The 25,616-nt window shown below is 44.8% G+C and overlaps 1 protein-coding gene across 1 annotated transcript; it reads left to right on the top strand.

Moving 5' to 3' along the window:
* Positions 1 to 7,325: 7,325 nt before the first annotated feature.
* Positions 7,326 to 8,228, top strand: LOC109756994 (protein RADIALIS-like 3). The gene is made up of 2 exons (XM_020315822.4): positions 7,326 to 7,694; positions 7,967 to 8,228. The coding sequence occupies exon 1, from the start codon at positions 7,412 to 7,414 to the stop codon at positions 7,679 to 7,681; it is 270 nt and encodes an 89-aa protein (XP_020171411.1). The 5' UTR covers positions 7,326 to 7,411; the 3' UTR covers positions 7,682 to 7,694; positions 7,967 to 8,228.
* Positions 8,229 to 25,616: the final 17,388 nt, after the last annotated feature.

Here is a 25,616-nt window from a genome sequence, read left to right as displayed (position 1 = left end):
CAAATATTGTTCATAGTAAATCTTGATCGTAAACCCACAATTCATCGGATCTCGACAAACACACCGCAAAAAGTATTACATCGAATAGATCTCCAAGAAGATCGAGGAGAACTTTGTATTGAGATCCAAAGAGAGAGAAGAAGCTATCTAGCTAATAACTATGGACCCCGAAGGTCTGTGGTAAACTACTCACACATCATCGGAGAGGCTATGGTGTTGATGTAGAAGCCCTCCGTGATCGATTCCCCCTCCGGCGGAGCGCCAGAAAAGGCCCCAAGATGGGATCTCACGGGTACAGAAGGTTGCGGCGGTGGAAAATTGTTTCGTGGCTCTCCCCGATGTTTTCGGGGTATAAGAGTATATATAGGCGAAAGAAGTAGGTCGGTGGAGCTGCGAGGGGCTCACGAGGGTGGGGGCGTGCCTACCCCCTGGGCGCGTCCTTCTACCTCGTGGCCACCTCGTGGCTTCCTTGACGTCCACTCCAAGTCTCCTAGATTGCGTTTGTTCCAAAAATGATCCTCGCGGAGGTTTCATTCCGTTTGGACTCTGTTTGATATTCCTTTTCTATGAAACACTGAAATAGGCAAAAACAGCAATTTGCACTTGGCCTTCGGTTAATAGGTTAGTCCCAAAAATAATATAGAAAGGTATATTAAAGCACATTAAACATCCAAAACAGATAATATAATAGCATGGAACAATCAAAAATTATAGATACGTTGGAGACGTATCGCAGGCAATGGGGGGTGGGCTGGCTCGGGCTCGTGGATGGCTCGGGGCATGCTTATGTGGATAAGTTGTGGGTCCCGCACGCATGTGAGTAAGTGGTGGGTCCCACATTCATGTGGACAACTGATGGGTCCCGTGTGTCATAACTCAAGCCACTAACCCCTTGTGTTTTGCATTTCATGGTTAAACAGGGCCATGTCGCATTGGAGCTATTGTTGGCTGCAAATAGGTCGCACCAGAGATATTTTCGTCAACTACGTCGCTTCTCATCCAATTCATCTCAAAGATGTCGCACAGGAGCTATTAACCCTGCTGGGAGAGAGACCCGGGGCGGAAGGGGGAATGACGAGCTCGGGATGAGCAGCGGCGGGGCGGAGAGATGGAGGACCTGCTGGCTCAGTTGATTTGGCCGGTTAATTTGGGGTTAGGGAGAGATTATGGGGACGTGGGTCCAGAATAGCGGACAGATTGCAACTGGCTCCTCGCGAAGGATTTTACACATTTCACAGCTGTGAGATAAAATACGAATAGACGGCCCAGGACTGGTTTGACGAATGCGCCGCATCAGACGTCTGGACATAAGTGTTTCCCAAACATATTTGGAAGATTAAGGTCCTTATTAAACCACCCGTGAAATCAATGCTATCGCTGTTTAGAAACTGACCTACTATTTGCTTGCCTCCCAAAATGGTAGTAAATAGCACCAATTTTGCAAGAGAATTGCACCTACAGGCCTAAATTTTTGCTGCAATTTTCTCTGCCGATTAATCTTTTAGCCCATGATTTTAATCAATCCGTGAACCTTAAATGTTGCATTGATCTTTTTCAAACTGGAGTTACTATCGATGCCCCTCCTAGCGTTGCTAAACAGATTGAATCCAAGGAAACAAACAATGGTGATTCCTGGAGGGTTCTCCTTTTTGCCGCCATTCTCTAGCGAATCTATCAATAAGCAGGTGGGTCGATGGAGCTCCGCGTTCAAGTTGTGTTTTCTGTAGGTTCAGGCCGGCCACTAGGTGGTCTTTTTTCTTATTTCTTTTATGCTTTTTCGGGCGTGTTTGTGTTGTTTCCCCAGCAGACAACTTTCTTTCACGTGTTGCTCTTAAACTTGGTGGTTGATTTATTTATAAAGCGGTGCGAAAGCATATTTCGAGGTTCTTGCCCGGCTATGATCCATCCACTCCAATCTGGGTTCCTGCACGGACGCTGCATTATTGAGAATTTTGCACTCGCTGCAGAACTAGTTCAACAAGCTAACAAGAGGAAGAAACCTATGATTGTACTGAAGCTGGACTTCCAAAAGGCCTTCGATAGTGTCAGTTGGGATGTTCTACGACACATGTTTGCTGCCAGGGGCTTCGGAAATCGGTGGATTAGATGGATTTCTGACATCTTTAATTCCAGTTCCTCAGAGATACTTATGAATGGCCACCATGGGGAGAACATCATTTCCAAATGTGGCCTTAGACAGAGTGACGCTCACTCTCCCTAACTATTCATTTTGGTGGCAAATGTTCTACAACAAATCTGCGAGAAGGAGTATAGGGCTGGAAATCTGAAGCACCCGCTTGGGGTAGATGGCCCCTTCCTGGTTCTACAATATGCGGATGACACGCTTATGCTAATAAAGGGAAACGCTCAGCAAGTTGGCATCATCAAGAGGATTCTTGATACATTCTCCAGCTTCACCGGGCTCATAGTTACCTTTCAGAAGAGCTCCTTTGTTCCTATTTGCTTGGACCAACCGGTGTGCCAACAGATTGCTGATATCCTCCGGTGCCAGACTTCACCTTTCCTCTGCGCATACCTGGGATTACCCATATCTACACACAAGATCACACATGGTTTGTTGATGCCGGTTATACACAAAGTTGAGAATTTTCAGGTTGGCTGGCCACTTTTCTATCATTGGGGGGGCTTACTTTGATAAATGATGTTCTGGCAACGATTGCCTGTTATTTTACGGGATGCTTTCTCTGGCCTAAGCAATCCCTGGACAAGCTAGAGCAAATTATGAGAGGATTCCTATGGCAAGGAAAGAATTATGCAAAGGGGGTCACTGTCTTGTGTTGCTTGGGATTTTGTTACATTACCACGGCAAAATGGTGGCTTGGGAATTCGAGATCTCACTGCTCATAACAGGGCAATGATATGAAAGGTTATGGCAAAGGTACTACAACACAGTGACGCGCCATGCTACCAATGGTTTCCCTCGAGATACTGTCAAAAGGCCATTTCCATCAGCATGCATAATGGAGATACTGCGATCTGGCGTTGCCTTAAAAATCATCCCTTCAGCTAGTTCTGTAGGCTACTAGATGTGAAATCGGAGACAACACAAGAATCTCGTTTTGGATGGATTGTGGTCGACTCATGCTTTCCTTCCCGACACTCTTCACCTTGTTAACATCCAGGTTTTGCACCGTCGCCTCCCAATATACTAGTGGCCATTGGATGATTCAACTACACTCAAATCTATCGCTCATGGCATCACAAGAGTTGGAGGCTCTCAATGGACTGCTAAACAACGTTTCGCCAGAGGTTGATAAGCCAAGCGTCAGGCGACCGATCGCTTTTGACAAGAAGTTGTCCACGGCATATTTCCAGAAGGTGCTAACTTTCAGAGGTCTTGACTACCCTGTGGCTCCTTTCATTTGGGATAGGATCATACCAAAAAGACACCGCATCTTCCTCCGGGTCGCTCTTAGAGACAAGCACAACACGAGGGATACTATGTTGAGGAAGCATTGGACAAGACTTGTGAAACACAACGGGTGTGACCTATGCCTAGCAGCTGAGACCATGCATCATGTAATCCTCAGGTGCAAGCTTTCCCATGCTGTTTGGTCCAAAGCAGGAATCAAGGATCTCGCAGATTTAGTCACAACAATATATGACTTCCTTACCTCTGCGCTGCCACGGGATTCATATGGTAGGCTTTGGAATATTTTCTTTGCGGCATGCGCAGTAGCTCTTTGGCACGCTAGGAATGCAGAGGTCTTTCATGATGATCTCTGGCGAGACAGGAGGATTTTACAGGAGATTGCCGAGCTGCTCAAACTATGGAGGATGCGTGCGCTAGGAGAAAATGAGAAGGAAATTCTCAGCATCTGGGCTAGCAAAATGACCCGCAATTAGCTTACTAACATCTCTTGTTGTATCTCTCAAGGTTGGTGATGGCCTGCTGCACATTCTGCGCAACGCTCACATCACCTTCATGTAATTGACTTGGTTACTTGGGCTCCGGTCCATTTTGAATGCATGAGGTAAAACATGATATACCTTTTTATTCAAAAAATAATAATTGATTCCTTGCAATCAGATAAGGTGCCGCCTAACGAATAAAGAGCTTTAGGTCACTACTTTCAAAAATAAAATAAAGAGTCAATTACACCACAGGTGCTTGAATTTGGCAAGAAAAGTCAGTTTGGTGCTAAAACTTACGGCATACATTGAACCGGTGATAGCACTTGGCTTGAGCGTACATCTACGGTGCTAATCACGTTTGTATACACTCAACATGCTGATGAGGCGCGCCAACATGGCGTAGGACCCACTGTCAGTGACCAGAAAGGCGGGTATTGGCGTGTGATCAGTTTTTTTTTTGCAAAAAACAGTCTGGAATTTTTCTCATCACAAAAGAGCCCCTTGATTTTTTTTCCTAAAAAAAACAAGCAAGGCCCACCACTCAGGAAACAGTACAAGAGGAAATGCAAAAGTAAGGGTCGAACGCGCGACCTCTTCCTAACAGCCGAAACTGCTAGCCACAACAGGAAGTCAAACTAGCTGTCTTTATTGGATAGCTAAACCTAATGACAAATACTCCCTTCATCCCAAAATAAGTGACTCAACTTTGTACTAGCCTTTGTATAAGTCTAACAAAAAAAGTAATGACCCAGATGGGGCTTAAATTGTCTGCAGTGACCGCGGCCAATTTCTACAATGATAGTGTTTTTAATTCATATATACGATTATAGTTTATATTTATTTAAATTATATAATTGTTTTCTAGTTAATGCTTAAATATATTTTATAATTACATGAACAGTATTTTAAGTAATACTATTTCTTGTAAAGTGAATACATGAATATTTATCTGAATGCATGAATACAGCCTAAAGATATGTGAATATTTTTCTGAATACATTAATATGGCATGAATATTTTTGTTATTTACGAAAATAATTCAAGAATATTATTTTTACTATAAACCATTTTGAAATAATACTTGAATATTTAATAGGATAACATTGACATTCGTTCAAATATGAACATTTTTCGAATTACGTGAACATTATTTTAAATAATAATGTTTTGAGAATTACATGAACATTATTTTAAATAATAATAATTTTTAGAATTACATGACCATTATGTTAGATAAGAATATATTTTTAGAATTACATGAAAATTATCTTAAATATCTTTCTTATAATTACAAGAACAATATCTTAAATAATTTAATTTATTTGTATGTATGTATAATCTTTTTAATTTATGTATTGTTACAAAATGCTATGAAAAAACAAACATGTGAAATGGCGCTGGATGACTGTAGCCGATTTAAGCCCTATGTGTGTGCTTCTCTATAGGTCATTATGGGTGGAAATCCCACTTGTACAGCATTGGTACGTGGTGTGGTGCTGGCCTGTGTGGGCTGGCGGTAACAAGTCGTGTGTTCAAACCTGGGGCCGGTGCTACATTTTTCGTCCTAATTTCTCTTTGTTGTATTGTGCCCTGGCAGGAGGGGTCCAATTGTCATAGTGACATTTCAGGGTTATTTCAAGAAATAAATTGGTTGGCTTTTGTGAGGAAAATAAAATATCAGGTCGTTTTCGCAAAATATCAGGCCACACGCCCTTGCCCGCCTTCCTGACACTAACATTGAGTCCCATGCCACATTGGCGCGCCTCGTCAGCATGTTGTGCGTATACAAAACGTAATTAACATCGTAGATGCACGACCAAGCCAAGTTTTGTCACCGGTTAAATGTATGCCACAAGTTTTAGCACCAAACTGACTTTTCATGCCAAGTTCACACACCTGTGGTGTAATTGACTCTAAAATAAAATATACTAGTATGACACTTTTGCAGCCCAAGGTTCTTTGTAGCGGTAGTTGTCGATGCACCTTGCATCCTGGCATAATCCCAACCATCCAATGTGTAGCCGCCAATAAGCAGAATCTATTCCAACTTCTATAAGACCGAAAAGAAAGAATGGGTCTCCCCAGCCACAACTCCGGTATGTTTGGAGAAGGAATTTGACCATATGCCATGATGAGGTTGCGATGCCTTTTATCCATGGTCCCGTGACCCTGCTCATGTTCCTCGGTTGGCCACGGGGGGCATGGAATTGCGAGATTTTCCAACGCCACCATGCAGAGATTTCGCTGCCATACGAGCTCACGTGGAGGCGCTCGGGTCCGTTTGGTGCTCGCCATGGACCAAAGAAACTGGGCATCTTGCCCCAGTACAGTAGACCGGGGATGCATTGGGCCAGACAGATCGATCTCGCTGGAATATAATCTGCATAAAGCGTGGTTTCAGGATGACAGGATCCCCCCGCCATATTCTGATTTTTTTTTAACCTCCTTTCTTCTAGGAAGAGCTCGTGCTAAGGTGCTTCGTCAGCTCGCTTCTGCTTTGCAACCTCGCAGCACAGAGATTAGATGGTCGTCAGCTCGTTCGTCGAGTGGTTTTTGACTGGGTTTCTAGGCAGTGCTGCTCTGAACTACCACCGACGTACCCATGGTCTATGCTTTTAGTTTTGACTAGCACACGCAGCCATGCAGTCTGCATCAAACTGGATCCCAAATCTGCCAATGGAAACTATCAGATTCCAGGCACCAACTTGCGCGGTTGGAATCCAGGCGGCCTCTACATCAGTTCAGCCAGGATTCAGAATACTTGCTCCTTTTCCTCAGCCAAAAAGGGCATCCCAATCCTGATGTGCCGTGGATTATTCTATATCGGCTCGATCGTTCCTATACCCACCCGCCACCCTAGCTAGCCTATCTCTCTATCTAGTATCTCGCTCGATCCATAGCGCGGGCGCCGACAAGGAAGGCGAATTTCTGCATGTAGCCCTCGGCTACTGCACCCTCCAAGAGGCATGATGAGCATATGCTTATCACGTCGATCAGATAGAGAAGACCGACAGTGTGCAGACGTAGTCACCAACTCGTCGCCATGTTGCCCATCGGCCCGGAAGGCGCCACGCTGGTACAGTGGCCGGAGACGCTAGGTCTTCGACTTTTGAATCTTCTCGTAAAATGATCGCGAAATGCAAGGCAGGGCCCGTAGAAACTCTTTGCTGCAAGTTCAAGAAAACAAAAAATAACGAGCCATGCATTTGAGACGTACGTGTGGATCAACAAATTATGCGTACTCCTATGTGTCGTCCCAAGCGCATCGCAGCACGAGAATCTACATTCCAAAGGAAGCACCTTCGTCCAAAAAAGTTGAGAATCTAATTAGCCACTGACCTTTCAATCCCCAGGCCGAAATGGCAATCCCGATGCCATACGAGCTACAAGCGCCTATAAATAGCGGGCACCGAAGCAGCACAGAGATCATCAAACCATTACCATCGGAGCTTCTCAAGTGCAAAAACCATCAGCGCTAACTTAGCTCGGTTTCCGAGAAACATACTATAGTTCCGAACTTCCAATCCAGTTGGAGATGTCTTCTGGATCAAGGAGCGCATCCCGCGGCGGCGCCAACCCGGAGTGGAGCAAGAAGGAGAACAAGATGTTCGAGGATGCACTCGCCTACTACGGCGAGGGCACGCCCGACCGCTGGCTCAAGGTGTCCCGCGCCATGGGCGGGACCAAGACGGCCGACGAGGTGCGCCGCCACTACGAGATCCTTGATAGCGACATCAAGCTGATCGACTCCGGCAGGGTTCCTTTCCCCAAGTACAACACCCAGGGCCGGGGGACTTGGAACTGATTCATCAATCAAGGTACCAAAAACCCAACCGGATCCTTGTCTCTTGTCTACAGTTTTTATAAGTGTGAAATATCAGCAGGTCCTTCAGATCTCAACTCAGTCACTTCTCATAATAACGTTAGACCATGCCCTAGCCTAGCATCTACACAAAACTATCCAAACAAATGGGGGCATGCATGTTTCTCCCATTGAAATGCAAATGTCAATGTAGCCCAGTTCTAAATTTGAGAAGTTCGAGATATGTTAACTTACAAGGTACATCTCTTGTTGCATTTTTTTTTTCAGGAGCAAAGCTTCTGAATTCTGAAGATCCTTCAAAAACAGGGTAATCTGTTGATTATCTAGTCCTTAGCTGTGACCATGTTATTGAAGCAGGCATGATTATGTATGTGTAACGAAGATTGTTAGCACTTGGTTAAAAAAGACGTGTGTGTGTACATAATATTAGGTTTGTAAGCAAATCAAGTGCGCTTGGTCTCGCAGACTCTAGCATGTATTTGTCATTGTGTACAGTATTACTAATCCCCAATAAGTTTTGAAGTAAACATCAGTGGTGTAAATCCCCTGTACTTGTGTGTAGTGTTTATGAACTTGTGCTTGGTAGAATATTCCTATTTTGTCTATCTTCAAGATTTGGATGTTTACATTAGCTATTTACAATTTACCATTATCGATCCCTTTGGATGAAGAGGGAGTAGATGCGAGTATGACTATGTGGCATCTGATAACTTGTGTACTCCCTACGTTTTTATTTACTCCGCATATTAGCTTTGACTAAAGTCAAATTTTGAAAAGTTTGGCCAAGTTTATAGAAAAAATGAACATCTACAATAAAATATCTATATGAAGTGCAAATATATTCAATGATGAATCTAGTGGTAATGATTTTGTATTGCATACGTCAATACATTTTTTGATGAACTTGATCAAACTTAATAAAGTTTGACTTCTCACAAAACTAACATGTGGAGTATATTTTCCGAAGATGCATGACTGCCTCATACTTCTGTGGAGTATCTTACCAGCCGTGCTTAAAGGAATTGTACTAAAGGAGATGTATCAGGCTATTGCTAAATTGGGAAGAATTTTTAGGAAGTTGTGTGCCAAAACATTGATCGAAATAATTGAAGGTTTAAATTCCTCTAATTCTACACAAGCTTCGGAAGATCTTCCCACTCCCTTCTTTGACGTAATGGTGCACTTAGCTATTCATCGCCCTGATGAGTCACTTGTACAAGGCCCTATTTAATGTGGTTGGATGTATCCAGTTGAGAGAAGACTAGGGTACCTTAAAGGAATTGTTCGTAACAGAGTAACGCCTGAAGGTCTTCTGAAGTATGCTTGACTTTTTACCCTGGATATTTGCATGTTGATATATAAATCAGATTAACAGGCCTGAGATGAACAAGGATAGCCAACTTAAACCTGCTAAAGATGAGCTAGGTTTGTTTTTCAATGGTGCAAAAGCCCTTCAGCAATCCCACATGAAACATTTCGACAAGGAATTTGATAAAAATGGTTTGGTGTGTACTTCACAATTTTTCAGAGCCACATGGTTACATGCAGTGAGTTTCCTTTACATTATTAATTCATAATAGAATAGCACAAAGAACTTTTACTCGTGGTATAAAAAGTTCATTTCTTTAGTTTGAGGCTTTGCAAGGAAGCAAAAATATTAGAAGGGGTATCAATAACATTGACAAGGAGCTTGAGAAGGTGTTCCCAAAGTGGCTTGAAAACATGTGAGAATTTTGAAAAGTGAATTGCAAAAAACATCGACACTTCAGGCTAGGTTTGCAGGTACCACACATATACGAACTTGTGCCAAAAAGCACTAATTTTTTTCATAATTTTTTGCAAAAAACACTAGTTGCTTGTTTGGACCGTTTTAAGTGCGTTTATGACAAGGGGGCCCGCATCCGTCGACGTGGCAGCACTATTCACACGGCAACGCCGTTAGACGGCGTTACACGCCGCTGGCACACCGGTTCGAGCCGAGCGGGTCAAACACCCCGAAGCGGTGCAGGCCCCACCCCCAGCCCTCACTCTCTCCCGTCCTTCTCCCTCTCTCTGCTCCCGCTCGTTCGCCGCCGCCGCTCCCTCCCACATCTCCGACAGCCGTCGCCGCCGCGTCGCCATGGTTTCCTGGTCTGATGACGACAACAGCGAGAACTCTCACCAGTACGCTGACTCAGCTTCAGACGAGGGCATCATCAAGGTGAGTTTCTCGAGCTCAAGCTAGGGTTAGGGTTGCGATTTGGGGATTTTTCTGTTGAGCTTGATCTGAAGTTTTGTTGCCTTTCCTTTGCACCTCCAGATCCCTGAGACCATCGATGACTCCGATTTCGAGGGCACTGAACCTGATGTTTTGTGCAATGAACACTCCCTGCCAGCAGAGAGGCGTGTTGCTTTCCAGGGCATCCATACTGGCAGGAGGTTCTTTGCTTGTGCTGTGAAGGTATGTGCCAAATTTATGCTAATCTGGTCACTGTTTAGTACTGATTTTATAGTTAGCAGGTGTGCTAGTTGCTCAGTGAGGTCATTGTTTATATGTGAGCATGTGCAGAGTGTTGTCAGCAGATCTGGCCTGTTAGGTAGGTTGCTAATTAGTTATGATGGAGCAGAGGGCTCAGATGGAGAGAGGTAAGATGCAGAACAAACCTGATGAGAGCAAGCTGCAGGAGAAGTATGACATGCTCAAGAACCTGACAGTTGCTCAAGCCAATGTCATTAGGAACATGAAGTTGAAGCTTGCTGAAGAGAAGATTAAGTTGCAGGCCCACATTGATGAGCTTGAGAAGGTTGCCGAGCAGACCAAGCTGAAGCTGAATGGGATCAAAGCCATCTTAGATGAATGAGCAGTATAATGTAATATGCTGCTTATTAGTACCACCAGCATGGTTATGGGATGATGAGTACTATAATTATGGTTATGTAATGACTACTATTAGATGAATGATCTAGTAATATCTGAATTATGGTTATGTAATGTACCTATTTAGCATTAAGCACTATCGTGTAATATGGTACTTATTAGTTATGATTATGTATGAATCTTCCAGTTATGCTGAATCTGATGCTGTTGGTTGGTTGGTTTTGTCAATGCCGATAGACCCTAGACTCACTTTGGTTGGTTTTGTCGATGACGAGAAACCCTAGACTCACTTTGGTTGGTTTTGTCTATGACGAGAGACCCTAGACTCACTTTGGTGGGTTTCTCGTCGCCGATAGACCCTGGACTCACTTTGGTGGGTTTTTCGACGCCGAGTGACCCTAGACTCACTTGGTTGGTTTTGTCGATGACGAGAGACCCTAGACTCACTTTGGTTGGTTTTGTCGACGCCGAGAGACCCTAGACTCACTTTGGTTGGTTTTGTCGATGACGAGAGACCCTAGACTCACTTTGGTGGGTTTCTCGACGCCGATAGACCCTAGACTCACTTTGGTGGGTTTTTCGACGCCGAGTGACCCTACACTCACTTGGTTGGTTTTGTCGATGACGAGAGACCCTAGACTCACTTTGGTGGGTTTCTCGACGCCGAGTGACCCTAGACTCACTTTGGTGGGTTTTTCGACGCCGAGTGACCCTAGACTCACTTTGGTGGGTTTTTCGACGCCGAGTGACTCTAGAGTCACTTGGTTGGTTTTGTCGATGACGAGAGACCCTAGACTCACTTTGGTGGGTTTCTCGACGCCGAGTGACCCTAGACTCACTTTGGTGGGTTTTTCAACGCCGAGTGACCCTAGACTCACTTTGGTGGGTTTTTCGACGCCGAGTGACTCTAGACTCACTTGGTTGGTTTTGTCGATGACGAGAGACCCTAGACTCACTTTGGTGGGTTTCTCGACGCCGAGTGACCCTAGACTCACTTTGGTGGGTTTTTCGACGCCGAGTGACCCTAGACTCACTTTGGTGGGTTTTTCGACGCCGAGTGACTCTAGACTCACTTGGTTGGTTTTGTCGATGACGAGAGACCCTAGACTCACTTTGGTGGGTTTCTCGACGCCGAGTGACCCTAGACTCACTTTGGTGGGTTTTTCGACGCCGAGTGACCCTAGACTCATTTTGGTGGGTTTTTCGACGCCGAGTGACTCTAGACTCACTTGGTTGGTTTTGCCGATGACGAGAGACCCTAGACTCACTTTGGTGGGTTTTTCGACGCCGAGTGACCCTAGACTCACTTTGGTGGGTTTTTCGACGCCGAGTGACTCTAGACTCACTTTGTTGGTTTTGTCGATGACGAGAGACCCTAGACTCACTTTGGTGGGTTTTTCGACGCCGAGTGACCCTAGAATCATAGTAAGCATCATCATCATCCATCTAAGCCAACATCATCAACAGAGTCACCAGCATCACAGCCAACATTTTCAGGTTCTCACATCCATCTAAGCCAACATTTAAGATAAACATCCAAGTTCTCACAACCAACAATGGTTCAAAGCCAACATAGGCATCATAGGTTCTGAAAGCCAACAAAGGCATAGTCTAGTTGAAAGCCAACATAGGCATCATAGGTTCTGAAAGCCAACAAAGGCATAATCTAGTTCACAGCCAACACATAGACATCACATGCCAACAAAGACAAAGGCATCTAGTTCCCAGAAGCATAGAAGTACTCTTTCAACTTGTATGAAGAAGTCCTTTTTCTTCCACTCTGTCTTGGAGCTTGAAAAGTTGACCTGTTTCCTGCAGCAGAGGTAGAGGCTGTACCAGCATTGGTAGCTTTCTTCCTGGGAGACCTCCTTGGAGGAGCAGCAGGTGTAGCTTTCTTCCTAGGAGACCTCCTTGGAGGAGCAGGTGTTTTCTCCACTAGTCACTTGGTAGATGTTAGGACCAGCCATCAAAGTCTGGCACCACCTTGAGTTGTACTTTGTCTCCTCTAACATTTCAGCATAGGTAGGGCAAATCTCCCAATTTGCTGTCTCTGTCTTTGTTCTATTCTTGTTAAATTTGACCATCAATTTTGTCCTAATTCCTTCTATCATGGTCACTATTGGCTTGCCTCTGACATCTAATATCATTTTATTAAACACCTCACTGATGTTGTTCACTACCAGGTCAGTTTTGCAATTAAAATCCATAGCATGCCTAGCCCAAGTATGAACAGGGATTTTGTGAAGCCATGTCCAAGCAGCCTTACACTCTCTTTTCAAAGCATTCATTGCATCAAGGTGTTCATTCTCAGTATAAGAGTAGCTAGTTGCATCCATGTGTTTCTTTAATTCATCACCTCTAAAACCAGCAGTTTGGAAATTCTGGTAGATATGTCTAAGGCAGAATCTTTGTGGACAATTGGGGAAAACATGGTTTATTGCATTTAAAAGCCCATGTTTGAAACAATGGGAAATAAAGCTAAGCATTGGTCCTATAAACAATGAAACAATGAAACAATGAAGCTATAGCAATGTGCATATGAAACCATGAAACCTAGTGCAATATTGTATGAGAAGAGAAGTTTACCTTCTGCCTATTAGAGATGATGGTATAATAACCAAACTTCCCACTTTCTCCACCAAGTGCATCTTTAAGCTGTGTTAAGAACCAGGTCCAGCTGTCTTTGTCCTCTTTGTCAACAACTCCAAATGCTATAGGGTAGATATTATTGTTCCCATCCCTTCCTGTTGCAGCAAGGATCTGTTGACCTGTTGACAGCTTGATAAAACAACCATCTACCCCTGCAAAGCTGACAATTGTGAGAACATAGTGTATGTAATGTGAGCACATAAACAATTCACAACTTAGTAAATGAAATGTACCTATGAATGGTCTGCATCCATTCAAAAACCCTTCTTTGCAAGCACTTAGACAGAAAAGAGGCCATGAAACCTAGGGTTTTTGCTTGGGTGCTCTGGTACATGCCTAGCAATAACAATACATCTAGAGCCTGGGTTTGTATCCAACACAGCCTGCAAATAATCTCTTATTCTAGTGTATTGTCCTCTCTGATCTCCTTGGACAACCTTCAATGCTTGCTTCCTAGCCCTGTAGGCCATATGGGTGGACATCTCTATTCCATATTTCTTCTTCAGTGCCTGCATTATTGTGGTGACTGGTGTGCCAATATCAACTCTCATCATTGCCTCACACTGGTGTGCAACCCATTTTGCAGTGACCTTGGTGTTCTCTCCTACTGCTGGGCATGTGTGCACAAAATTTGCCTTCCTTATGCAAAAGGTAGTCTCATTTGCAACAACAGAAGCTGCAATAAAGAAAGGGCATTTTGCATTTGTGCACACAACTATGATGCTGTCATTGCAGTTTCTGTGGAACTCATAATTCCTATTCTGAGTTATGTGCAATGTCTGAATTGCTCTCCTAAACTGATACACATTGAGGAAACAAAGTTTTCTGCAAAACTGCTCCTCTGGATGCTCTCTCTCCTCACTGTACCAGATCCTTGGCAAAGATCTCACTGATCTGCTCTTCCTTCCATTGGGCAGAACAAATTGTACTTCCTCAGCTCCATCATCATATTCCTGCTTCAAAACACCAAGATCTGGCTCCTCATCTGATGATGGTGCCCAAACATCCTCAGATCTATGTTCCAAGCTAGTGTGACCTCTCTGTTGGCCCTTTTCTAGCTTTTTCTTTTTTGTAGGCACCTCTTGCTGCTCCACCTGCTCATCTTGCTCCACCTGCTCCTCTTGGTGCACCTGCTCCTCTTGCTCCACCTCCACATGTTGCCCTTCCTCATCTTCATCATACAGTTCATCCACATCAGTGTCTCCATCAAAATGAATGAGTGGATCCTCTCTCTGCTTCCTCATCTCATTAAGCCTCTGAAGATAGTCCTCATCTGCATCCAGATCTGAATCATCTTCTATTAGAAGAATTGGTAGCTTCTGCTTAACCTTATTTACATGCTCAGTTGCAATCTTATGTTTCCTAAATTTGGCAATCTTTGTTCTCCTCTTCAACTCCATTAATGTCTCCAGTTCATCCTGATCTGCTGCATTGGATTGGTCCATGGCAGCATTTGTATCCAGATCATGGTTTGTGCTCTGCTGTGTAGTGTAGAACTGCAATGGCTCTGGCTGACTCTGTATTATACTTTTTGGTGGTGATCTTAAGAGAACACCAGAAGAATTTACTACATACACAGGTTTCTCTCCTATATGGCTCAAAGGAACATGCTCCTCAACCAGATAGCCTGAGTTCAAATCTGCAAGTCTTGGATCAGTGCCCCTAACCACTGTCAAGTTCACTACATGATGATCATTGTTAGCAATATGGTCAAGCATTTCATCCACCTTATCAACATCACAAATTTCATCCATTCCTGTAATCCCCACACCAGGATCCCTCACAAAATACATGAAATCATTAAGCCCATATCCCTCTGTCTCTATTAGGGCAACCAAATTATAATATGTTATGTCTGAAATGCAAACTGATCTCTCCAAGTTGTCTCTGTCATGGAAGTGCATTCTAACTTCTCAAACATCATCGTTCAAACTACACACAAATAATTAAAATAGCTTAATTAACAGAGCACTAAAACAGAGCACCAATGTACTGTAAAAAATACATAATTCCTAAAACAGAGCACCAATGTACTGTAAAAAATGCATAATTCCTAAAACAGAGCACTAAAACAGAGTAATCAACATTATAATTGCTACAATATAGTACAGTACACTCTAAAAACAACAAACACCTTCTGAAAACCACTGTCAAGATCTGAAAACCAGTCAACTTCACTGTCAAACCAATGCAAACTGATCTCTCCAAGTACAGTACCCTGCTACTCTGCTGACTACATCATCAACTAGCTACTCTGTTAACTACTCTGTCAACTAGCTATTCTGTTAACTACAAATCAACCGCAGCTAAATCACAATTAAGAGAGAACCAATTAACAGTGCCAAAAAACCTAACCCTAACCCTAGAATCGATCTACAGGAAGAGGGAAGAGGGAAGAGGGAAGAGGAAACTCACTAGACGCCGCGGAATGACGAGGCAATCCGGTGACTCTCCGACGGATTCTCCTTCACTGCCCTGGCCCAAGATCTTGCCGCCGCATATTCGAGACAGTGCTGGGGGCTCTCGCTGGGGCTGCTCGTATCCGACGGCCAGCTAGGGTTTGAGCTCCCGCATATATCTCCCACAGGTGGACCATCGTCTCCAACGCTGGCAGACCCGCCGCAGTCGCCGCCTGCGCCGCCAGCCGTCGCCATGACTGAGAGGAGAGAGTGCGGAGGAGGAAAAGAGAGTGAGAGGAGCGGACCGGGCGGGGTACGGCTCAAAGACTAAGCGGCCCGGCTCGAACCGGTGCGCCAGCGGCGTGTAACGCCGTCTAACGGCGTTGCCGAGTGAACAGTGCTGCCACGTCGACGGATGCGGGCCCCCCTTGTCATAAACGCACTTAAAACGGTCCAAACAAGCAACTAGTGTTTTTTGCAAAAAATTATGAAAAAATTAGTGCTTTTTGGCACAATTTCGTATATGTGTGGTACCTGCAAACCTAGCCTGAAGTGTCGATATTTTTTGCAATTCACTCAATTTTGAATAATGTTTCAGAAGATTTGCGCACACCATCTATTGGTACAAATCATCATGTACTAGTACACAATGTCTGCAATATCCATGGTGCTAGGTTTTGTACCATGGATCGTGAGAAGCACCGAAGGACTCAAAATTACAGCATAATGACAAGGGGAATTTTGGTTCTTGCCACTAAGTAATTCCGATATTTGAAGGATGTCGCTCAAACTTCACGAATTTGGTCTCTTCCACTAGCTCGTACGCAGAAATTAGCTACATGCCCATGCGTGCATGATTACCTTCAATCCGGTTTCAGATGTAGTTACAGCCTTCTTCCCTAGATACCCTAGGATTTATTGAATCTAGGAAGTGAATTAACCTTGCAAGGACATAGCTACAAGTTCTTGTCATCTCAAATCATTCTAGTTCCTCGGACCAACAATTATCGCGAAGATTGAAACAATAAAAAGGAAATAGGCCAAAGCAAAGGTTTCACCTACAGCTATGTACGCACTTGGGATACAAATTATATAGATCAACATTGCACTGCTAAACACCATTACGTATATTTTGTAAACATATTATGTGGGAGATGTGTCCTAAAAGCACCACCAGCTACTGCTGCCGCATCGAGGATCGGTTGTCCAACCTTGGGTCATGGGTCAGTTTTGAGAGAGAGAGAGAGAGAGAGAGAGAGATCATAAGAATGATTTATTTGGACCGATGAGCCATTTTGTTCCACAAACGAAGTGGGTTGCCTCTTTTCTGCAGATCTCCGCAAGATGAACCATATCGACTCACGAGGTTGCCTCAATTATTGATGATAAACCAAACCAATGCCTTAGCATTTGATTCAAGCTACCGTACTAATCCTACTATCACCGACTTTCATCAAAGCTTTCCTCTCCTTCTGCTCTTAACCTCTCCTTGTTCTGATCTTCAGAGTCTCGAGTAGAGATGAGCCCTAGGATTGAGGTAGAGACAAGAGACAAAATAGTTGCACAACAATATAGAATAAGCTTATCTTTAAGTAAATCAGTGATCCCTTCTTGCCCGTACATGGGGATGCGAGGCTATGCCTCAAGCCTTAGCCCGAGATGATTACTCACACATCACGGTAAAATAATAAGCAATACACATTGTATAAATAGCTACTTAAAGATGAATGATTGAAAGTCTTACAATGTCGCCGATCGCGATGGAATCACGATTACAAGTAATTAAACTAACGAAAATGGAGGCTATGGTGGTGGAGAAGGCTATGGAGATGGGATGTTGTTGGATCGATAAGTATGTCTAAGGGGGATGAATAGACTACTAAGCTCAAGAAATGACTCCTTTTCCCAATTTTAAAGTTCTGGGCAGATTTTTAAGCTTTTCTAGCAATCTATAGAGCACCCTACATATGCATATCTAGAGTAATAGTCAGCCAAATGTAAAAAATGCAACTGCAAAGGTAAAGGAGTACAGTTGAGAGAATCCGAGACACAATAGGCTCGGTGAAGATTTTTCCCGTGGTTCAGATAGTTGGCGCTATCTTACATCCACGTTGATGGAGGCTTCAATCCACAAAAGATTTAGAATCACAAAGGATTCCGGTTGCGAGATTCCACAAAGGAGCAGTCCACGAAGGACGCTCACCCACCAAGGGTTCACTTAGGAGTAACCAACCAATTCCACCCTGGCTTACGCCCACGAAGGACTAGCCTCACTAGGGTAGATCTTCATGAAGTAGGTGATTTCAGGGCTCGCATAAACTTCTTGGCTTCTTCACAAACCTATAGACTTCCAAGCACACCTAGCCGATCTAGGAGGCCCCCGTACACCCTCCAAAAGTAACAAGATGAGGTTGCTTGAACAATGAATCCCTTGGTCTTATGCTTCAAAAGATAATCTCCTCAACACTCAAACTCCCTCCAGATTTTGCTATGGATTTAGAGAAGGTTTGGGGTGGAAAGGAAAGAGGTGACTATATCTCAAAGAGTTGATGCATGGTTGGAGTGGATTTCCCTTTGAAATGAGCACAAGGAGGTGGAGTTCTCTCTTAGAACAAATGGTAGGAGTGGAGTTTGGTTCGAGTTGAACTAGTAAGATAGGTGGGTATATATAGGCTAGACCAAAAATCTAACCGTTACACACCTTTTTATGCACCTGAGGGGCTCCAACATGTTTTTCTCGATGGCTCCGAATTGAACAAAAGTGTCAAATTTATAATGTATAGGTAGGTCTGAATGATTTCGGTCGGTGGCTCCGAGGTGAGTATCTTGGCACATGGCACACTCTGTGTAGTCGCTTTAGAAGTTCCGACTGGTTTTGCTCAGAATTTCCAGCGTGATCATAGAAGTTTTGCCACTTCGGTTCAGTGACTCCAGGAGGAACGTTGGAAGCTCCGAACGAATTAGGGTTTGGAACAAACATATATTATTGATTGTATCGGTGGCTGTGAGTGGATGTAGTTCAGTGGCACCGAATGGAGTTGTGTAGATAGGTATAGTGGAATTTCTTGAAGGAGTTTGAGGAGTTTTTGGATTTTGATCTTTAAGCACCAAAGCAAAGAGCTTGTTGTACATCATCATTCTCTTCTGTATAGTATCGGCATGCCTAAGGACTCAATGTGGTCGTAGATCACTAAAATGAAAATGAAGAATCCCATGGCTTGACCAACACTTGTCTTGAAGCTTTTTAGGTGTCACCTTCCATTCCAATGTTGTTCCTATGAAGAAATTTCTTTGAAATAAACTTGAAGCATAGTTAGTTCTTTGATATATGTTGGCATGAATTAACAAAATCCACCTTGGGGATTATATGCACTTTCAGATGTTGATGATGACTACGTAGATGGTAATGGTGATGATGGTGGTTGTGTGGGAATTGTTGCTCTCCTCTCTTTCTCGCCAAGGATCCTTCTACTTTATATAGTGCAGACGAGCGGAATAGGGTTTTGGGGCACCTCTATTGCAAATTAGGCTTGGGTTCCTTCATGGAACGTCATGGAGGCAGTGGCACCTGGTATGACCAGTTATATAAGGTCATACCATGCACTATCTTCTCTCTTTAGAACCTTCTTGTGTGCCTTAATTGTATGAGAGTGATCCTCACATCCAGAATATCCTATATGGCTTGATATTCCACCTAAGAATGTCCATTTCTACAAGAAACAAAATAAACAAGGAGATTTGCAATCATTTGCATTTATTAGTCATTAGTGGGCACATTGAAGTGATAATCTTAAAAATATCTGTGAATTTCCAGTTTAAACACGAGTAAAATGAGTGAAAAATCCACTCATGAGTGTTGTCTCCGCTAGTTGTCGCGATGTTGTTGTTATATTTCACTCCCTTCTTCGTTTGTGGGACCTATCTACACATCAATCGCGCTTCTATGGGACCCCCACTCCACTTGTCATGTCAACCACAAAGGTGGGAGACATGTATAATTGCAGCTTCCATTGTGGGGCGCACTGATGATGGGACGGGATAGTGGCACCGCTCGGCAGTGCCACAGCCTATGCACGCAAGCTCAAGCATTCAATTATGAGGATCGATGCATCTCCCACCCTCGGGCCCAAGATCTCTCCACGTGCATCTCCTCTCACACCCATACAGCCACTCTGCCACCCTCTCTAGGCCTCGCAACGATGCCATGGTGCCGCACATCCCTAGCAGTTTCTTCGGCATAACGGCGAGACTGAATGTCGATCGCCATGCCACCATCGACGTGCATGCCTTGGACCAGATGGACGTGATCATGCCAGGCCGAGGTGGGATATGTCCTTGACGTATCTATAAGTTTTTTTTATTTCATGCTACAATTATATTAGTTAATTGGCCAGTTAATCGCTACTTGCCGGGTGGCCGACTCGAATAGCACCTATTCGTCGCTTAACTTGTCAGGCCGATTAAATGGTCTATCAAACCAATTAATTGGTTGTCAGGTCGATTAATTAATCGCTATCGGCTTGTTAACTAGTGGGCAAACAAAGCCCGATTATTTGGTCGTAACCCCTCCAAGCCCCCTCCCACACCTAAATAGCTAGGATTTGGCCCTCCTCCTGCCCCTCATGCTCCTCTCATCCCCTCCTGACCTAGATGGCGGCTGGGCAGGTCCTCGTCGACGTGTCACTTCCCTGTCTCCCCTATGTGTCGCCGCTTCCTCTCCTTCCTCTGTGTGTCACTACTTCCTCTCCTCCCTCTGCGCCACACTACTTCCCCTCCTACTTTGGGACCTGCCACCTCCCACAACCGACGCCATTTAGACGCCATGCGCGGCTGCCATGACCTTCCCTATGTGTGTCATCGTCACGTGCCCGCCATCTCTCGGAGTTGCAACCTAGGCGGAAATCAGCAATCAAATGTTGTTGTAAACATGTTGTGATGATTTTTTATGCCCACATGGATGTTTGTTGATGATTGTTGTTGTATACATGTTCATGATCTATTGAGAAACGAAAACAGTGCCATTTGCTCCATATTTGCAATGTAGATTTTTTTCCTCCATACAAAAATTCCTCTTGTTGAGTTTAAAATTCCACCAATTAATGGTTGATCGATTAGTCCAGTTAATAGGCCGATTAGGCGATTAATCACTACTCCCAAGCCGAGCGAGCAGTTACCAGTTAACGATTTCCTCAACATTGCAATTATATCACTTGGCATAGTTTTGGCATCAATTTTTTTTATTATTCTGGACTAACTTATTGATTCAGTGCCCGACGCTAGTTGTTATTTTTGGAATTTGTAGGAAAATCAATTTTACAGAGCTCAAAATATTTGAAAAATTGCAGAAGAAAGTTCAAGTCAGGAAGCTTTCAGAGGCACCTAGTCTGCTGGGGGAGCCCTCTAGGCCCCACCAGCCAGGCGCTGCGATCAGGGGGGTGGTCATGGTGGTGGACCCACATGGGTCGCATGGGACTCCGCTCCACCACCTCTCTATGCCCATGCCGTTATATTTGCCCGGAAACCCTAAAAGTAAGGATTGAGGAAAAAAATCGCCGCAATACCTCTCTGTTCCACTGTGATCCAATCTGGAGGCCTTTTCCGGTACTTTGTCGGAGGGTGGGGGGTTCATCACGATGGCCATCTACATTAATCTTGTTGCCACCATGATTGCCCATGAGTAGTTTCCTTTGGACTATGGGTCTATAGCAGTAGCTAGATGGTAATCTCTCTCTTGTTCTTCAATACAATGATCACATGAGCTGCCCTACATGATTGTGATTCATCAGATGTAATATTTTTGGTGTGTTTATTGTGGTGTGATGAATTGTCACTTTATGATAGGATTTATATATGTTTTATTCATGGATTCGTATGAGTTCTTGATGCATAATTTATAGACATATATGCTCCGTGATCTATTAGTCTTGCATTGGGCCATGTTTAGATGAATGATCTCCAAGAGGAAGTTGTGTATGTTAGTTGGGTTCAATCTTGCAAGTACTCTACCATGGTGACAAAGTGAAAAAGGCTTGTATTGTGTTGTTGCCACTAAGGATAAAAAGATGGTTGTGTAGTTGTCCTTTAAACGTAGGGTGAAGACAATATGATATCATACTTAATGCAATACTATGTTTAATTAATACTTTGTTGGAGTATTAGCTCATACTTAATGCAATACTATGTTAATTCAACAACAGAACTGGAGCCTTGGCGCACTGGTAAAGTTGTTGAGTCCTGGAAACATACTCTTGCAGAAATGTAGGGAAATGTTGCGTACAAATGACCCAAAGTGGACGGACCCTTCCCCGGACCCTGCGCAAGCGGGAGCTACATGCACCGGGCTTCCTTTTTTATTTTAATTCAACAACACCTATGGATACGCAAATGTAATTTGTTCACCATGCATGCCATGTTATCCTTTATTTGGAGAGATGCCACTTGTGAAACTATGGAAACCGCTCCAATCATCCCTATTGCTTTCAACCTCGATCAACGTTCTTTTAATTTGGATTACAATCTGATTGTTTTTGTTGCAATCAATACTTTCAAACACAAGCTGCATTGATCGTTGTAACTAGCAAGGTTAGTGAGACTGACAATCTTACTAGTTTTGTTGGGGGCCGAGGCAAGTTGTGCATTTGTGTGTGCATGTACCAATCATTGATTGTTTTGCAAGACTCCTGCTGGTTTGATAAACCTTAAGATCATTCACTTGAGAGAAATTGTTGCTTGCTACAAACCTCTGCATTTGGAGGGCCAACACCTTCCTAGACTAGAGGAAGAAAGGTGCAAGGGCGTGTCGGTGCGGAGGCCACCCGTTTGGCCATCAGTTGGCTAGTTGGTGGCTTAACCACCTAGATGAATGGGTGGAGGCCGCTGCTCACTAGCGGCATAACTGTCGGGCCAAAAGGGAAATACTCCCTCCGTTCCAAAGTTAGTGCAAAGTTGGGTCATCTATTTTGGAACGGAGGGAGTAGTGAGGAACTTGCCCGGCATATGCGTGTGCACGCCGGAATCTGACAATGTTGCCATGGCGCTTGCCGGCAAGGAACTTACCTTGCAACACCGCACCTTGGTCCAAGCTGAGGAGGAGGTCGTCATTCGCGTTGGGGTGCTCTAATTGTGGATACCATTAATATGTAATTTAGTACGTGATCTCTTTAAGTAAATATGTAACAAGACAAGTTTGGAATCCTTCCATAATTATCTATATTGTATCACTTTCTCAGTCGATTTTTACCACCCCTCTTGCTCCCTTCAGACCAATAAAGTGATGGTAACTAAACTACTACTCCCGCCAACTTTGCACTAACTTTACAAAGTTAGTGCAAAGTTGAGTCATCTATTTTGAAACGGAGGGAATAGCACAGAAAGCATAAAGATGGATTGCAAGCCTTTTCTGGCGCCAACGGCTAGTGCCTTGAACGCACCTGTTCCCTAGCCGACCGGCCACTCCACGGCAGCGCCATGGCGGGAGATGGCTCCAGGTGGAGGCCCGAGGGGAAGAAAAACAACCGAGGAGAAATGCATGCAATAGATTAAGGGAGGGAAACGATTAGGCGCGGTGCGCCGGCCGAACTTTGGGCCGGTCGCGTCCACGCGCGCTTCGCCCCAGCCACCCACCAGGCGACACGTAGACACGGGGCCACCAAACGCTATCCTATCTGCTTTCTTCAACCTCGCGCTGACCTCGCCCCACAACGCATGCATCTCTCGCCTCCCCCGTTGCAGCACGCGAGCAGCTCGCCATCAGCCATGGATATAGCTTGGAAGATCGAAGTCCCCGCCGGCCATGGTTGCAGCCCCGCTCGTGTTCCCACCTCCCCCTTCTTCCTTGTCCCTCACTTCCTTTCTCCTCCTCCTCTTTTCCCCTTTTTTTGCTGCAACCGGCGGCAGGCCAAACGTCGTGGAGGGGACCGAGGTGCCCCGTGCTACGACCATGGCGATCGGGGGGAGCTGCAACCACGGCATCGAGGGGAGTTGCGAACAATGTTTCCCCATGCTACAACCGTGGACGCAAAAAGCTACATCCAGTAGATAAAAAAGCTTCAACCAAACAATGGAATAGAGGAAAAGTTACAACCGTTTTGACAAAAGCTTCAACCCGCAGATGAAAAAGCTTCAACCAGAGATTAAGAAATCTTCAGCCGGGAGGGATTTTTTCGCAACCAAAATGTTGGACACAGAAAAAGTTGCAACCCTTACAAAAAAAGCTTCAACCCTAGGTGAAAAAAGCTTCAATCGGCATGGCCGAAGTTTTAATGTGCGAAAAAAGTTTCCACCGGCATAGAGAAAAGCTGCAACCGATGATAGAAAAAGCTTCAATCCGACTACGACGGCGGCTGATAGGTGCTGCAACGACAGAGGGGCTTCGGCGTGCTTCAAGGCGACGGCGTTTTTTGCTACAAGGGGCAATGACTTCCTGCCGGGGAACGCGGGGGGGGGGGGGGGGGGGGGGGGGTGTTGCGACGGCGACCGGCGGCGACGGGGACGAAGAGCGCATCCAGCAGCATGGGACTGCGAGGGGGGAAGAGGTCCAGGTGAGGGGGAGAGGGGTGGCCGGCGGCAGGGGCGGACGGGGGGAGGGGGGGGGGGGCGCGCGCGGAAGAAGAAGAAGAAGAAGAAGAAGAGAGAAGTCAACACGGAGGGGAGGAGGCAGATCTGACGGCTCTGGTTGGTTGCATCGGGCGGCTGCGGCGCGACCGGCCGAAACTGTTCGGCCGGCACGCCGGCACCTAGCATCGCTGATTAATTAGTGATTCTGTGGTGTTTTGGTCTGCCGGCCTAAAAAAATGGACCGAAGGGATACTCAGCGGAAGCGATCTCGCTTGGGCTTGGCGAGATGTGAAGATGCAGCCCACTTATGTGTATCGATTTTTTTTAGCAAACTAGTAGCTACCTCTGGGACATGTTTGGTAGCTACATCCCCTCCGCCATGCTCCGGGGATGCAGTTTTAGCCCGATTGGTTTCCTGCGTTTTCTATTGGGCCGACACAGAACTTAAAGCAACGTGGAAGCAAAACCGTGACTCTTGTGGAAGGGAAAAAAACAGAAAACGCGTTTTTTCCGTTTCCGAGAGGCACGGCCATGACTCTCGTGAAAGCAATACCGTGACTCTCGCGAAAGAAAAAAAAAACAGAAAATGCGTATTTTTTTCCCTTTCCGAGAGGCACGGCCGTGACTCTCGCGAAAGCACAACCGTGCCTCTTGCGCAAGCAAAACCGTGACTCTTGCGAAAGAAAAAAAAAACAGAAAACGCGTTTTGTTTTTCCCTTTCCGAGAGCACAACCGTGCCTCTCACGGAAGCAAAACCGTGACTCTCGCGAAAAAAAAACAGAAAACATGTTTTTTTTTCGTTTTCGAAAGGCACTGCTGTGATTCTCGCTAAAGCACAACCGTGCCTCTCGCGGAAGAAAAACCGTGACTTTCACGAAAGAAAGAAAAAAAAACACGTTTTTTCGCGAAAAAATATTTTTTTCAAAAAGCTAAGGAAGACCGGGGGAAAACCATTACATCAAAAAAAACCGAAAAAAACCATTTAAAAGGCCAAAAACGCGTGCGGAAAAATAAAAAAATAAAACAAAATCCGGAGGAAGCTCCAGAGCGCGACACGTGAATGGCTGAGAGCGCGCCAAGTGACGCTGATCGTTGCGAGGCTCCCGAAGGAGCGCTTGTTACCAGGCCACTTATGTAAGGATACCAACCAAATTGAGTGCATAACATGGCCCAGAACTTATGTTTTTTTTACTTTCTTTTTGCGAATAGCCCGGAACTTCTATTTACTCAGTCAGTCAGGCAGGCTTTACCAGGCCACATATGTAAGGCGACCAAAATGAATGCAGACAACCAAACAAACCCTTGGTAAATCAATGGAGCCGCCAGTTCAGCATATATTTGAACAAACGACTACTTCAGCATATATTTTGCAGTCGATATGCCCGATGTACAGTATAAGCAAAAAGAAAGTAACAGGCAACTACGGAATGACCAAAGGAAGCCAAAGCTGCTGAGG

This window comes from Aegilops tauschii, chromosome 5 (genome assembly GCF_002575655.3).
Source record: "Aegilops tauschii subsp. strangulata cultivar AL8/78 chromosome 5, Aet v6.0, whole genome shotgun sequence".
NCBI classification, from domain to species: Eukaryota; Viridiplantae; Streptophyta; class Magnoliopsida; order Poales; family Poaceae; genus Aegilops; species Aegilops tauschii.
Note: the sequence above shows the minus strand (reverse complement) of the source record. Positions and strands in the feature narration are given on the sequence as shown.

Coding starts and splice junctions, on each gene's coding strand:
- LOC109756994 (XM_020315822.4), top strand. CDS start 7,412: ATGTCTTCTGGATCAAGGAGCGCATCCCGCGGCGGCGCCAACCCGGAG.